General features: G+C 53.0%; 2 protein-coding genes across 5 annotated transcripts in view; one reads left to right on the plus strand and one right to left on the minus strand.

Moving 5' to 3' along the window:
* ABCC6 (ATP binding cassette subfamily C member 6) overlaps window positions 1-12051 on the minus strand; it is a 52084-nt gene extending 40033 nt beyond the window's left edge. Inside the window, exons 1-6 of one of the 4 annotated variants that reach the window (XR_016226119.1) lie at window positions 11729-12051; window positions 10608-10790; window positions 7703-7828; window positions 7442-7570; window positions 5250-5375; window positions 3086-3147 (exon numbers count right to left, since the gene is read on the minus strand). Coding sequence is in view for 3 of the 4 variants with exons in the window: in XM_051847488.3 (XP_051703448.3) it covers window positions 3086-3147; window positions 5250-5375; window positions 7442-7570; window positions 7703-7828; window positions 10608-10790; window positions 11729-11767 (665 nt within the window). In the remaining variant the exon portion in view is untranslated. Of the gene's footprint in view, window positions 1-3085; window positions 3148-5249; window positions 5376-7441; window positions 7571-7702; window positions 7829-10607; window positions 10791-11403; window positions 11692-11728 lie in introns of those variants that run through there. The other 3 variants (XM_051847488.3, XM_089321502.1, XM_089321503.1) reach the window with 3 other exon arrangements.
* A 3007-nt stretch (window positions 12052-15058) lies between these two features.
* LOC100345328 (BOS complex subunit NOMO1) overlaps window positions 15059-16294 on the plus strand; it is a 58639-nt gene continuing 57403 nt past the window's right edge. Inside the window, exon 1 of the mRNA XM_008257790.5 lies at window positions 15059-15325. Coding sequence (XP_008256012.4) covers window positions 15161-15325 — 165 coding nt within the window. The 5' untranslated portion in view covers window positions 15059-15160. The remainder of the gene's footprint in view (window positions 15326-16294) is intronic.

Here is a 16294-nt window from a genome sequence, read left to right on the forward strand (position 1 = left end):
CCCCCCCCCCAAGTTGTTGGCAGCATTTCTGTAGATTTTCCTGGAAATCAGAAGTCCAGGGCCCAGTATTCTCAGTGTGGAGGAACCTGAACGCCTCCTTCGGCCTTCCGCGTCCCCAGCCGGCTGCTGCTCCACGGCTCCAGCTGCCTGGCCTCAGGACCGCTGCTTGTGCCCTCCACACTGCTGGAAGCGCTTTCCCTGGGGCCCCTCGGCTGGCCCTATCTCATGCATCCTCCAGAGCTGAGCTCAGACGAGACACGCTGCCCTCTGCCCAGCCCAGGCGGATTCCACGCTGAGTGCGCGCGGCTTCCCTTAGGATGCTTGTCACAGTGATGCGTATTTACTGTTTGGGTCTCCGTCCATTCTCTTCTACTGCATGGCAGGCTCTGTGGGTGCCAGGGCAGGGCCTGCCTCACTTCCCCTCTTACACAGTTTCTTTTTTTTAATTTGGAAGGCAGAGAGAAAGAGAAAGGGGGCAAGAGAAAGGTGGGGGGGGGGGAGAGAGAGAGAACAAACTACCTTCCATCTACTGCCTAGAACTCCATCAGGGTCTCCCAGGTTCACGGCAGGGATCGACCACTGCATCCACCACCTGCTTCTCCCCAGGTTGTGCATTAGCAGGAAGCTGGATGCCAAATGGAGCCAGGACCCAAACCCAGGCCCTCTGATAGCTGGTGCAGGTGACTTAACTGCTGCACCAAACACCGCCCCTCGTTTTCCCTCTCTTGTGTCCTCACCTGCTGGCACAGGAAGCAGATGTGTCAGATAGAGCCATCCTGCCCAAGCCTGTGTCCTTGGCCAAGTCCTTTCCCATGAACAGGCCTCAGTTTTCTCATCTTAGAATGGGCCAGTGTTGTGGTGTAGCGTATTGGGGAGCCAGTGTGAATGCCGGCTGCTCCACTTCTGATCCAGCTCCCTACTAATGCACCTGGGAAAGCAGCAGCAGTATCTGGGCCCCTGACACCCACATGGGAGATACAGAGGGGGTTCCAGGCTCCTGGCTTCAGCCTGGCCCAGCCCTGGTTGTTGTGGCCATTTGGGGAGTGAATCGGTAGATGGAAGATTGATCTCTCTCTCTGTCACACACACACACTCTCTCTCTCTCTCTGTCTGTCACTATGCCATTCAAATAAATAAGTGAACAAATTTATTAAAAATGAGTATGCTTCCTAGCACAGGGCCTGGTGTGGATGACTATAGCTGGCACGAATGTGAGAAATTGAATTCCAGAGACTTCCATAGTCAGGGGTCAGGGCTCACTCCATGCTGGCCTTTGACCCCAGCTCCCTTTCCAACAGCCAGCAACAGGTCTGATCTAGAAATTATTAACATGTTTGCTTTTCCCTGAGATTACGGTGGCAACTGAGTCCATAGAAGTTTCCAATTCTGGCAGCAAACGGAAAGCTTCCTTTTAAAAAAAAAAAGCTGATGAAAGTTAAAAAAAAAAAAAAAAGATTGATCTAACGAAAAACGTGTGTAAATAGAGTGACAGCCCAATATGACAACAAAGCATAAAGAGGGATGCATAAATGCTGGGGAGCAGGGCCTGGACCCCAGGAGGGCTATCTGAAAAGTCCATGCTGCAGCCAGCATTGTGGGGTTAAATCACCACCTGCAACACTGGCATCTAGTACGAGCACCGGTTCGAGTCCTGGCTGCTCCATTTCCAATCCAGCTCCCTGCTAATGTGCCTGGGAAAGCAGCAGAGGATGGCCTAGAAGCTTGGGCTCCTGCCACCCACGTCTCAGACAGGATGAAGCTCCTGGCTCCTGGCTCCTGGCTTTGGCTTTGCCCAGCCCTGGCCATTGTGGCCTTTTGGGGAGTGAAACAGCAGATAGAAGACTTACTTTCTCTCTCTCTCTCTCTCTCTCTCTCTCTCTAATTCTGCGTTTCAAATACACACATAAATCTTAAAAAAAAAAGCCGGCGCCGTGGCTCAATAGGCTAATCCTCCACCTTGCGGCGCCGGCACACCGGGTTCTAGTCCCGGTTGGGGCGCCGGATTCTGTCCCGGTTGCCCCTCTTCCAGGCCAGCTCTCTGCTATGGCCAGGGAGTGCAGTGGAGGATGGCCCAGGTGCTTGGGCCCTGCACCCCATGGGAGACCAGGAAAAGCACCTGGATCCTGGCTCCTGCCATCGGATCAGCGCGGTGCGCCGGCTGCAGCGGCGGCCATTGGAGGGTGAACCAACGGCAAAGGAAGACCTTTCTCTCTCTGTCTCTCTCTCTCACTGTCCACTCTGCCTGTCAAAAAAAAAAAAAAAAATCTTAAAAAAAAAAAAACTTTTTAAAAATGGGCAATTCCATGCTCTTCCTACCAACTCATTTCCCAGCCTCTTTCCCTAATGTCATTATGTACCAGATTCTGCTCTAGGTCCTTTACAAGCCTATTCATATTTAATCCTCACAGCCACAGCGCAGGCACCACCATTGTCCCACTTTATGGGTGTGGAGACAGAGCCACAGAGAGGTTAAGCAGCTTGCCCAAGATTGCACAGCCAGGGAGTCGTGGGTCCTGGATTCAGGTCCATGTCCCCCTGAGGTCTGACAGCACTGGAGCCAGAAGGGGCCCCCTAGGTGGGCACAGCCTCAGTGCCTGCCGGGCTGGTGCTAGATAAAGAGTGAGTAGGGACTTACGCTCTCACCACCCCCCCCACGTCCCTGGTGCTCAGCACACAGCCGGTGCTTATTAAGTGTTGGCGGAGTGACTAAAGCTGAACAAGGCACACTGTTATTGAGTACCTGCTGTGTGCAAGCACCAGGCATCTTCCATTGAATGAAGACAGAGTTGTCCCCATTTCACAGAGGAAAAAACTGAGATGTGGGATGGCTGTGGCCTGGATGCTAAGAGGCAGAACCAGGATTCAAATCCAGATCTCACACCCGCGAGTGCCTGGGGACAGGATGTGGACAACAGCCTCAGAAAACTGAGAGGGAGGCTCTGAGGCTGGGACAGAGACAACCTGGCAGGCCCTCATCCACCTGATAGGAAACCCCTCGGAAGAGCTGTGTGGGGGCCCAAGAGCAGCAGCCCTGGTTCCCCCTCCCGCCAGTGCCACGCAGCCCCTTGCCTTCCACCTGACTTACCCAGAAACCCACCAGAACATGACCTTGGAGGGGAAGGAGGCCCTGGACTCTGGACACGGATTCTGCAGGAGGTGGGGGAGAGAGAGCTTCAGTCTCACAGCCGTGGCAAGTGTGTGTGGGGCACAGGGACACCAAGGACAGAGACACAGGGTGGCCTGACACTGGGCTCAGTCCCCGGGGACCCTGGCCTTTGGGGGAAGGTGCGGGGGACCCCAGGGAGCTTGGCACATCCCCACAGCCAAGGGCCAGAGGGCTGACAGTGCACACAAGAACTAAGGTTGCCTGGAGGAACAATTCTACTTATACTGAGAGCTACAAGTTCTCTGCGCACGACAAACAGCCACGTCCCAGCGCGTGCTGTGGAGAAGGCCCTGGCCTGAGATTTTTGTCAGCTGCTCCAGAAAGCCCTCCTCAATTTCTCCTCTTTACCAATAAGCTGTGAAGGTACCCATTTCACCACATCTTTGCCACCACAGCTTGTTACCAACTTGGGAATGTTTTTGCCTTTCTCACAGGCAAACAAACAAACAAAAAGTCCTGTTAGGGTTTTAGCTAGCTTACTCAAGTGCGCAAGCATTATTTTATTATTATTATTTGAAAGGCAGAGTTACAGAGAGAGGTAGAGACAGAGAGAGAGGTTTTCCATCCGATGGTTCACTCCCCAGATGGCCGCAATGGCCAGAGCTGTGCCAATCTGAAGCCAGGAGCTTCTTCTGGGTCTCCCACATGGGTGCAGGGGCCTAAGGACTTGGGCCATCTTCTACTGCTTTCCCAGGCCATAGCAGAGAGCTGGATGGGAAGAGGAGCAGCCAGGACTAGAACCGGTGCCCATATGGGATGCCAGCACTTCAGGCTGGGGCATTCACCCACTGCACCACAGTGCTGGCCCCAATGCGAGCATTTTAAAAGATGATCTCTGATCGGTCTCTTCCTTGGAGAATTCACTCCTGATCTCACAGACCACTGTGGCGTTCCCTGTCATAAACTCCCAGGGTGCACCACCTTCTGCTAAGCCGCTGGCTCAGGCGTGATCTCCCACACACCTGTGTGGTTCCATGACTCAGGTCTGGCTCTCCTACTTGACTTTTAGCTGCATGAGCACAGGGGTTCTGTGTGTTCCCAGCAGCTCCTGCGTGCCCAGTGGGGCACATACAGCAGAGGCTAGCAAACAGTGGCCTCTGGACCAATCTGGCCCACTTCCTCCTTCTGCAAATAAAGTTTTATTGGAACACAGCCATATTCATTTGCTGACGTATGTCTGTGGCTGCTTTTGCACTCCAATAGCAGAGTTGAGTGGTCTACATACCATACAAAGAGTATGGTATAGCTCACAAAAGTCTTCTTTTAGGGGTGAGTGTTTGGTGCAGCGGTTATGATGCTGCTGCTTGGGATACCTGCACCCCTTTTCAAAGGACCTGAGTTCATGTCTCAGCTCCACTCCCGATCCCAGCTCCCTGCTAATGTGCACTTGGGGGTCAGCGGGTACTTGGATCCCTGCCTCCCATGTAAGAGACCTGGATGGAGTTCCTGGCTCCTGACTTCATCCTGCCCAGCTCCAGCTCCTAAGGGCATTTGGGTAGGTGGAAGAACTGTTTCTGTCTCTTTGCTTTTCAAATAAATAAAAATAAATGAAAATTTAAAACATATTTTCTAACTTGCCCTGTACAGAGAAAGATGGCCAACTGTGCACAAATGCAATACACATTTGGCTGAATGAATAAAAATCTACAGAGGGGTCAGTGTCGTGGTGCAGTGAGTTAAGCCACCGCTCATGACAGTGGCAGCCCATATCAGAGTACTGGTTGGAGTCCAGCTGCTCCACTTCTGATCCAGCTCCCTGCTAGTGTGCCTGGGAAAGCAGTGGAAGATGGCCCAAGTGTTTGGGCCCCTGCACACTCGAGGCAGACCCAGAAAAAGCTCCTGGTTCCCACATCTACCTGGCCAAGCCCTGGCCATTCTGACCATTTAGGGAGTGAACCAGCAGATGAAAGATATTTCTTTCTCTCTGTCTCTCCCTGTCTTGCTGCCTTTCAAATGAATAAAAATAAATCTTAAAAACTAAAGACCCATGCCCTAGTCCAACTCCCTGTGGTTACCAGGAAGGCTGAGACCTGGAGTGGTGCAGGGACCAGAGAGGTACTGGGTTGGGGCCTGAGCAACTCACAGGCTGCTGGGGCTCTTTGGGGAAGAAAGGAGGCCGATCCACCAGGCAGGACAGCACAAACTGTGCCACAACCAGAGACAAGCACAGGTAGGTGGCCAGGTGGCGGATGGGATCGTTCTGGAAGCCCTGTGGGAGAGAGAGCACAAGTCCAGAAAAAGTCAGTGCTGAGCCAGTAAGGAGCAGGGGTGAGGGTAGCGGCCCGGAGGGGACACAAGGTTGAGGCTGGACTGCGTTTCCCGGGCTGGGTACAGCACCACCGTGTTTTGCTGATTGTGGGAATTTCTGAATCCCCGATGTGCACATGCGCTGGTCTATAGAAGCGGTGTCCTGGGCTGTGTTGGGGGTGCCCCCACCACACAGCCCTGACTCCAGCTGGTGTTCACATGCTCTGTGTTAGTGGTGGGGTGACCGAGGCTCAGAGAAACCACAGCACTGGTTTTCCTCCAGGGTACACAGCTGAGCTGAGTCAAGTGGTGAGATTTTGCTGCCACACTGCTTTTGCATCTGCTGCCCTGTCTTCTGGTCTTAGCAGCCTCACTTTTCTCCCTCCATGCTCAGGCATGTGCTTGGTAAAGAACCGACTCTCCTCCAAGGGTAACAAGTGGTGGAGGCTTGGCCAAGGAGTACATTCTAGTGCCTTGGCTATGGTGATTGGAATAGGAATGGACAGAGGACCCAGTGAGAGCTGGAACCATTGAGAGACTCCACTGGGTTAAACCAGGAAGTCTGGAGCTACTGTTGGCTCTCCTTGCCATCTTATTGGCGAATGAGGCTACCATAGCAGAGCCACGAGACAGAGGTGGAGATCTGGCAGTATTATCTGAATGCCTGGCTGAGTTGAGTCTGGGAGGTCCCATGGATATGAGCCCAGAAATGAATGAGTTAATAAATTCCCCCAGAGTTTGCTTTTCCCTTAAGTTAGTGAGGTGAGTTTTGGGGGTACTTGAAACAAGTACCCCCAAGTACTAGTTTTAAATCTAATTCCTCTACTGGGTTTTCTATTCTTTTTTTTTTTTTTTTTTTTACATGGATTGTAGACAGTTTGATATTCCAACTACATCACAGCCCACCTCCCCCAAGTTACTATGGTTACCACCGTTCCTATCTGATAGTTTTTTCTGAATTTGGGTAAGATGGACTTGGACTCTGAACTCCCAAGCTGTGTGGCCCTGAGGAAGTCATTTCCTTCTCTTAGCCTCTGTTTCCTCATCTTTAAAATGGGACCGTTAGCCTCTACCACAGAGCACTGTAACGAGAATCCAACAAGGACTGGCAAATTTTGCCACTGTGCCTGACCCGTGGCTGGGGCTCCAGCATGTCGATGGTTCCAGTGTTCCTGTGTCCATGCTGTGCCCCCAAAGAGAAGACCCAAAAGTCAGCTGTGGGAAGCCACTCTTCATAGGGTAGTGGATGGCCTGTGCGATTTTCCCATTACCTATAGAAGTTGCTGGTCTTAAAAAAGAAATCTGTCCTCTCCCTTCCCCTCTGGGAGCAGGTGGAGCAACCACTTGGTTCAGGATCAAGTGATGTAATGAGGACCTGCAGCCTGCTGCAGCCTGAACATTCCCCCCGCTCCCAGAGCCTTGGCTGAGCATTGGGCCGAGGTAAATGGTTCTCCGTGAGGGGGTGACTTTACCCCCTGGGACACTAGGGTTCCATAGTTAGGGGGGCTGACCTGCTGGCACTAGGTGGGTAGAGGCCGGTGATGCTGTGCCACACACTACAATGAACAGGGTAGCCCCACCCCCAAAAGAGAATCATCCCCCCCCACACACTCTCAAAAGAGGTGCAGTTCAGGAAACCTGGTCCTTTTGTTTGCCAAGAAAAAGAACCAATGGGTTTCCTAATAGGGAAGCAGTCCGGGAATCTGCAATGCGGGTGGGTGTGAGGTCAGAGGCGCAGGTGCATGGGGCCGGGGTGCGTGTGAGAAGGAGTGGAAATGAACCTGGCTGGAGGGTCAGAGTGCACGCCTGTGTGCGTGTGTGTGTGTGTGTGTGTGTGTGAGTTATGCAAAAGGGGGCACCAAGTGCATCTCCATGGTGACAATGGAGTGTGCAATGTGGGGGAGGCGATGGGAATTGGTGTTCATTAGAACTGTGTGAGGCGACGGGGAGTTGTGGGTGAGAAAGGAGGAAACTCAAGGTCCGAAACTGTGGTGTTGGTTTTCCCAGGGAGCTCAGAGCCCCACTTACCCCTCTTGAGGCCTGCTGGGCAGTGCTGAGAGCCGGCAGGAAAAGGCAGAGCAGCCAGTAGCCAAAGAGCACCCCAGACGCCTGCACCCCCTTCTTCCTCTCCGTGTGCATCAGGAACACGGCAAAGCTCTAAACAACAAAGTCCAGACAGGCCCCTTAGGTGGGGCTGGGCATGGGAGGGAAGGCCCACATCCCCTCCCGGGGTGGGCAGCCAAAGCAGCAACCAGGAGCAAGCCAGGGCCCAGAGAGAGGGGGCATTACCATGGTGGTGAGCCACACCGTCGGGTGCATGAGCAACTCTGGGGCCTCGGGCACGCCGTGCTGGATTTTCCAAAGAGCGACAGCCACGCTGAGGGTGCACAGGACCACGAGGGCAAAGGCAAGCACCTGGGGAAACAGGCTTAGGTAAGGTTGGAGAAATTTGGTGGCAAACTGGAGGGCGACGCCATGTCCAGTGTGAACGTCCTCCATGGGCCCTGGAATGAGTCAAGGTCGCAGGTCACCCATGTGTCAGTGCGTAAGGAGCATTGCTAATTGATCCTATAATTGTCGTGTAAACAGTACCCAAGGACTCGAGCCCACCCAATGTTCTCCCAAATGCAGGAGGTGCTCTAGGTACACACAGGTGAGGTGACTACAGGTAGGAAGCATGAAATGAAATGTACTCACTGGGTGAAAAAGTCACAGCTTCTTCAAGTCATGGTCAGTCCCTGCTACTCAAGGAAGGAAACTCTCTCTTGGGCTGGGAGGTTTTGATGGTCTCTCTAAAATGCGCTGGCCTCTTTTGAATAAGAGGAGGCCGGGAAGTGGGCGGGCAGTGGACACGCATACTTGGGAGACAAGGCCAGAGCCAGGTGCCTCGGAGGAGCTGGTGAGAGTACAGGTGAGGGCAGAGAGCGTGGAACCTAGCAGTAAGAAGCCACATCTCACACTGGAGCACCCGGCTTCGTATTTCTTTTCTCTTTTTAAATATTTATTTATTTGAGAGGCAGAGTTACAGACAGAGAGAGGGAGAGACAGAGAGAAAGGTCTTCCATCTGCTGGTTTACTTTCCAAAAGACCACAATGACTGGAGCGGGGCCCATCTGAAGCCAGGAGCTTCTTCTAGGTCTCCCAGGTGGGTACAAGGACCCAAGGACTTGGGCCATCCTTAGGCCATAGCAGAGAGCTGGATGGGAAGTGGTGCAGCCAGGACTTGAACTGGTGCCCATATGGGATGCTGGCGCAGCAGGCGGAGGCTTAACCGACTAAGCCACAGCACCGGCCCTACAGTTGATTCTAAACAATGCAGGGGTTAGGTATGCCAGCCCCCTGTGCAGCTGAACACCTGCCTCTGACTTCTGACTTCCTGCACTATCAATAGCAAGTGGCTGAGACTGTGGCAATGGGGAACCCACGCCCAGCAGTTCATGAGATGCAGTGAGGATTCGATCCTGCATCTTGGTGCTTGCTAACATTCCTGTTAACGGCAAATGGGGCCACGTATGGTCAGATGTGTGTAGATTCCGTGGTAGCCAATGACAAAATTAGACAGTCCTGTATGTCTGCTTTATGCTTTCATGACATGCCATTTTCTTCATTATTTTGATATGTCTAGGGTACATGACTCATCTCAAGCTTTTGAAAATTGGCATAAATCTCCAAAAAAAAAAAATCTGCCAATAAGCGGACCCATGCAGTTCAAACCCATGTTGTTCAAGGCTTCACTCTACCTCAGTCAGCTTAAAGCAGAGGCTGACAAACAGCCACCTGCAGAGAGCCTGGCCTGCTTCCCGTTTTTGCAAGGCCTGTGAGCTAAGAGCATTTTTCAACCATTTTAAAAAAAGGTCAGAAGGGGCGGAATCTCTCATGACCCATGAAAATGACAGGAAATCCAAATTTCAGTGACTGCATATCAACGAAGTTTACTGAAACACAGTCACAGCTCTTTGTCTACCTTCTGTAGCACCTACTTTTTTTTGCTACCACGGCAGAATTGGACATTTGGAAGGGTCTCTGCCCCTTTTCTGCTAGAATGAAATGCCCAAAGCTGGGTAATTGTTAAACACAAGTGGTTTATGTAGCTCCCAGTTCTGGAAGCTGAATGGTCAAACAGCACAGCACAGGCTCCTGCCTGCGGCACCTGCTAGCGTTTGGCATCGTGGTAGGAGCAAGAGGGAGAGTGAGAGTCCACAAGGTAGTGTGGAGGCCAGAGCTCTAGGTTCAGGGCTCTGGCTCCCTCTTTCATAACATCCCTGGAGAGACAGCTACCTTAAAAGGGCACACCCCCAGTGACCTAACTACCCACCCTAGGCCCTACCTCTTAAAGGTCCCACAGCCTTTTAATACTATCGCCCTAATGACAAAGCTTCCAAGACACGATATATATTCAAGCCGCATCCAAGGCACAGCAAAAGAGATGGCACAGCCTACAGAGCCTCAAACATACATGGTGTCTTTGAAAAAGTTCATGGAAAATGCATATGATTAAAAAAAAACCTGTGCATGGCTTTTAAAATGTTTTTCCACCAAAAAAAATTATCTTTTAAATACATTTTCCAACGAACTTTTGAAGTGCTCTAGTACTCTCTAATTGTTGAAATTCACCAGGTTCTGGATAGGTGGTAGGCCCTGGAGTAAAACTGAACAAAGTGGAGTGGGAATGGAAACTTTGAAGAGCATTCCTGTAGGAGTTTGGAGGAGAAAGGGGCAGCACAGCAGGGGATGGATGACTGGAGAGGCTCACGCTTAGAAGGTCAGTGTTTAAAGCACTAAAATAAATGCAGAATAGCTTTCAAACCTGTCCCGTAGCACTGCCAGTGGGGAAATTTCTGCTAGAATGCTAGAAAGGTTCACCCTAGTGTGGCTTCACATCACCTCGTGTGCACACCTTGGAAAATGCCCAAGTATGGTAGCTGTAGGTGTCCCGGGCTGGGTGCCTGTCTCTGTGTGTGTGTGTGTGTGTGTGTGCACTTTCAGAATTACAAAGTCTGCTTGGAAGAACCGTGTCCCATCCAGTTCACCTCTGTTGCCCCTTTAATATTGATCGATTTGATTAACAGGTTCCCTTCTTGGCAGGCTGCCCGGTGGAAGGGGCATCCACTTGGGGCTGTCTTCCAGGTTCCAGCCCCAGGTCTCCCCTTCCCCCTCAACCTGGTCCCAGGCTCCCCACAGTTCCAGTGGCTACCATTTTGGTTTTGAAGAGAGGAGACATCCGGAGGTAGCCCCTGCCATGGCGGTGGATGTAGAAGAGGTAGATGGGGCCGAGGACCCACAGGTATATGGGGGGTGCCCAGACCCCTGCTGTTTGCAGGAAGCACAAGTTTAGTAGGTAGGCGGCCACAGGCTGGGGCTCCGACTGGTTCCAGACCTGGGGAAACACCAAAGGGATGTTCAACAGGATAGGTCCACACTGGGGTCCCCAGCTCCCTACCTAAGGGACCAGGTAACTAATTGGACCCCTTACATTTACATAAAAGCACTCTCTGGAATGCTGGCCCACAAAGGTGTATGCCCTTGTCCCACTGACTGGGGGAGATGAGGACACACAGCCCCGGAGAGACTAAATACTGTGGCTGATGACATCCAGCTGGGATTTGAACTCAGGGAGCTGGGTCCTGGAATCCGGGAGATTTGGGCTTAATGGGAAGTGCTAGGTGCAGTTTATCACTCCAACTTCATAACAACTCTGGGAGGTGGGTGCTACTTCCCCATTTCACAGCCCAGTAGACTGAGGTGCCGAGGGAACAGCCTCCTTCCGCGGGAAGTGGCTATGCTGTCTTCTAAGATTCTGACCCTACAGATGGTGCTACTGGGGGGTCTTGGCCTGTGGTTTCAATCTCAGGCCCCTTGCTGGCCCTCTTGAACCACAGAAGAGATTTAAATGGGGCCTTTAGAGGACACAGACATTTCCACTCTCCCGACTGAGTTACCAGGCGGCCCACCACCCACACAGGTCATCTTCACCTTCCTCCCCCACTCACCAGCCTGTCTGTGCCTCAGCTTCCGTCTCTGCATAAGGGGGACAATAGACCCTACTGCCAAGGGTCCCTTGCTCAGCTGAGAGCCAGGCAGGGGGTCCAGAGAGGGAGAGAGGCTCTCTGCGGGTGGGAGGGGCCTGGGGGTGCACCAGCTCCAAGCTAATCAGCGCCAACGCCCTGCGTAGGTAGTGCTGGGCACTCGGGCTGGGGTCTCAGTCGCTGCTCTCTGAGAGCCTGGACGTTGCGGGGGAGGGGGTCTCTCCCCTCCCCAGGATCGCAGCCCGAGAGATCAGCCGGCAATCGAGAGCCCAGCAGGGTCGGCACTCACCCCCAGCCCCGCGCAGGGCTCGCCCGGTGGCGCGGCCATCGGGCACCCCGCGGTCCGTGGGTCCGAGCGTCCGTCTGGCGGCCAGTCCCGGGCTGCCTCCGTCGCGGCGCTCCGGGCGGGGAAGGGGCGGGCCGAGCGGGTCTGGCTGGGATTGGAGCTCCGGGGTCGGAGGCGCCGGGCAAGGTCCGGCCGGCCGCGCGGCAGGGGTGGGGCGGCTGGGGCTGAAAGGAGGGCAGGCGAGGCGAGGGGGACGCTCGCAGAGGGGGTTCCAGGACCCCCTATTTAGTGTGGTGATTCCCCCGTGTTCCTCCTCTTTCTGCCCCAAGTATGTTCCTCAGCTTCCCGAGCTCCATGGAGCCAGCAATCCCAGGAATTTATCCTGGGGGAAGAAGCCAAGAGGCGTGCGGGTGTTTGTAACAGGAGCAGCCGGCTTGGCCTGAGCAGCCAGGGATGGACGGTGTCCACCTGTAGGAGGGTGGGAAGAACTGAACGAGCTGATTAATAAAGAGCTTCGCTCGGTTCCCGGGACACTGCAGGCGCTCATTACACATTAGCTGCTATCATTAGCGTTGGTAGGGTCACTTAGTCTCGGTCGGTGACTTATCAATCAGAGGTTTAAAACGCCATTCAGAAACATATGGCTATGGAAATATGGTTGCTACAGGCTGTGAAAATGACATTATAACGCAAAAAGTCTATTTTTTTTTAAAGATTTATTTATTTGAAAGTTAGAGAAGCAGAGAGAGGTCTTCTATCCAGTGGTTCACTCCCCAGTTGGCTGCAATGGCCGGAGCTGCGCAGATCCAAAGCCGGGAGCCAGGAGCTTCTTCCAGGTCTCCCACATGGGTGCAGGGGCCCAAGGACTTGGGCCATCTTCTACTGCTTTCCCAGGCCATAGCAGAGAGTCGGATCGGAAGTGGAGCAGCCGGGTCCCGAACCGGTGCCCATATGGAATGCTGGCACTGCAAGTGGTGGCTTTACACGCTATGCCACAGTGCAGACCCCTATAATATATTTTTCAAAAAGAAGAAAGGGTTCTTCCTAAGTTTGGGAAAATGGAGAAAAAAATGCTGTTACTTGCTTGCCTCTCCTGGGGTATGTATGTATGTATTGTATTGGAAAGGCAGAGTGATAAAGAGATCTTCCATCTGCTGGTTTACTCCCCAAATGCCTGCAACAGCTGAGGCTGGGCCAGGCTGAAGCCAGGAGCCAAGAACTCCATTTGGGTCTCCCACATGGATAGCAGGGACCCAAGAACTTGAGCTATCGTTGCCTGGCTTCCCGGGTGCATTAGCAAGAAGCTTGATTGGAAACAGAGCAGCTGGGGACCAGTGCTCTGACATCGGGTGCTCCCATAGGGGAAGTGGGGGCTTAACCCACCACACCACACGGCCTGTTCCCCTAGCACAGGCTGCTTTAGTCATGATGCTCTGTAACATAATTTATGCACAAAGAGTTGGAAGTGCACAGAAGCCACGATCATGGGGAATCCTAATTCTCTTTTCTATTTTCTTTCTGGGATGAGTACATCCGCCTTCCAAGACGCACAGGTGTTCCGTTTGGGAGCAGAATAAGAACCAGCTGCACTGTGCACCTGGTCCTGCTTGCCTACAACAGAGTGGGTTCTTTAAGCTCTGTTTACCTGTGTCTTTTTTTTTTTTTTTTTTTTTTGAGTTTTCCCAACCGAGGTTGGGACCCTTTCAGCCAGATGGGCTGGGACACAGGAATCCACAGATGTGAGGTGAAGCTGCATGGGATTCTGCGTTTACATCGAAACCATGTCTGCTTATTTGAGGTGGCTTTGGTGGAGGCTGGAGCAATTCCTGCAAGCCCTCGTCACCCCCTGCTGGTGCGATTTCTTTCTCTGTGTGTTTGAAGTTGAATTGGAAGGAGTGGTCAGGAAGCAGCAGCACACGGAGCAAAGCAGCAGCTGAGCCAAGAGCAGGACCCGAGCTCCCCCAGTCTGCCCCTCCGCAGTGGGTCTCTGCCTGGGCTGAGCGGGGAGTCTCAGAGGAGCTCCTTTCCCTTCCTGGGCTTTGGTTTCTCATTCTGTAGGTGGAGAGGGTTCCCCAGGCCAGCACTTCCTAGCCGGTGGCTTTCAGCTCCCCAGGGGTCTGCTGAGGCAAACTCTGGAGTCATGGAAAGTGAAAGATATTGCTTTCCATGAAGGTTATAAATAGCCACCTCCAATAAATACTTACTTAAATTGCTTCTCTCCATAACCCTGTCGTGGAGAGTTTATTTGTATTTTAGGTGAGAAATCAGAAGCACTGGTGATTGTGATCCTTGATGTCCACGTATCATCTCCTCAAAGTCATAGTGGCAGTTTGACCACTGTGTTGTGGAAATGCAATGTGATTCTTAGTTGTACATTGCTTAAGTTTTACCCAGAATGGCAAATTGCAGTGGGAAATCTTTTGTCATTTAAACAAAATATAAAAATTATCAAAATAAAGCAAACATTAAAAATATATCCTATTTACTCAAAAAGCAGAGAGAGAGAAACAAACTTCTGATCTGCTACTTTAGTCCCCAGATGCCTGCAACAGCAGTTCCTGTGAACTCAACTCAGGTCTCCCATGTGGGTGACAAGAGCCCAACTACCTGAGCCACCACCTGCTGCTTCCCAGGGTATGGTGTTGACAGGAAGCAGGGAGCTGGAATTAGGAGTGGAGCTGGGACTAGAACCTGGGCGCTCCCAAATGGAATGTGAGCGTCTTAACTGCTATGCCAAATGGCTGCTGCAAAGAGCTTTTTTCCAAAGGAGCAAAATGGAAGAATTCCAGTATCAGGTGAGAAAAGTAATTTTTGTCTATTCTGATGCATGAAATTCTATCTACATTATATTATTCCTCCAAAATTCAGCATACTGATGTTTGAACTCACTTTCAGACACATCGTACTTCATCTCCGAGAACTGGCTCATAGTAAATTACACTACGTGCACCTCATGCTTGAGGGGAAAATCCTCAGAATGTGTTCTGCACCAATGTTACAGCAGGGGTTAAATGCATTTTAAATACCTTCTTTAATATTATGCTGAACTTAGCGTGTTTTTCTTCAGAAACTTGCGGATCATTTATCATGGAAAAAAGAACCAACAGAGTCTCTTCCAGCTGTGACACTGAGTTCTAAAGCCGTATTCAGCTTTGGAGTTGGTGCCTGAACACGTGAGCGCACCTTGCGCAGCACCTGCCAGACGGTGCGCAGAGTCCTCCGGGCCTGCAGAGGGCGCAAGCAGCCGCGTTTCCTTGCTGAGCATGCGCCGTAGTTCTCCCTTCTGGGGGCGTGGGCGTGGGGCCGTAGTGCGCCTGCGCGGCGGGGCGGGGCCTGGCTGTCAGCCAGGCTGAGAGGAGGAAGGAACGGGCAGCGTGCGGTGTGAGGGGCGGGACCGGGCGGCCTGCGGAGGGTCTGGCGGGGGGCGGCTGGGCCATGCGGGCGGGCTGGGGCGCTGGGCCGCCGGGGCCCGCGGTGGTGGCCGCCGTTGCGGTGTTGCTGCTGAGCGGCGTGGGTCCGGCGCACGGCTCGGAGGACATTGTGGTGGGCTGCGGGGGCTTCGTGAAGTCGGACGTAGAGATCAACTACTCGCTTATCGAGGTGAGCACCCGCCCTCGCGTGGGGACCGTGGGCCGCACCGGGCTCGCCTGCGACGCCGGCCCCCAGTGGTCGGAGTCCTTGCCTTCTGGCAGCGTCTGCTTTTCCAGACGCGTTGGAAGGGGAGGTTTTAGTCGTGGGGTCCGGCTACGGAGTAAGGGGGTGCCATGCCCCACATTCTTCAGAGTGCGCTCTGACAGATTTTCAGAACCCAAGCCCCACCATCCATACCCAAGATCCGCGGAGCCCGTACCCCACGCCCTCAAAATTCAGATCCCAAGTCGCCTGAGACGCAGACCCCACTTCTTGAAACCGTAGTCCCGGATCCCCTTGAACGGGACCCCCTGAAGCTCAGATCTCCGCAGACGATACTCCAAAACCTTAAAGGTCACGTGTCCAATCCAGTGCTCCTTCAGACCCCTGGGATGCTTTTAAAAGATTTAAATTGTCCTTTTCATTTTATTTGAAAGGAAGAGAGAGCAGAGAGAGAGAGAGATCCTCCATCTGCCGGTTCATTCCCTAAGTGCTCCCAGCAGCCCAGGTTGGGCCAGACTGAAGCTGGGGACCCAGAACTCAATCTAGGTCTCCCATATGGGTGGCACGGCCCCAGCTACTGCTGCCTTCAGGGTGCACTTGAACAGGAATCTGGACTGGGAAGCAGAGACGGGACTTGAGCCCAGGCACTCTTGACAAGAGCTGCAGGCATCCCAGGCTATGTCTTGACTGCTGGGCCGAATGCCAGCCCCAGCTGCTGATCCAGTATCCTGGGATCTTGGGGGCTGGCAGTCTGTATTTTTATGTCCTTGAAGACGGAGAGTGGTCCGCTGCCCCACTTGCCTTGCTGGGTGGTTATCAGTTACATTGGAGGTATTCGTGCCCTCTTCTGAGAGGATCAGCCCCGAGGGGTCATGACCCAGAAAGCTACAGAGGAGGGGGCATGGATGGAGGTAGGGGTTAGAGGTCACATGTCAG

Source organism: Oryctolagus cuniculus, chromosome 19 (assembly GCF_051225735.1).
Source record: "Oryctolagus cuniculus isolate XC-2025 breed Fujian yellow rabbit chromosome 19, ASM5122573v1, whole genome shotgun sequence".
NCBI lineage: Eukaryota > Metazoa > Chordata > Mammalia > Lagomorpha > Leporidae > Oryctolagus > Oryctolagus cuniculus.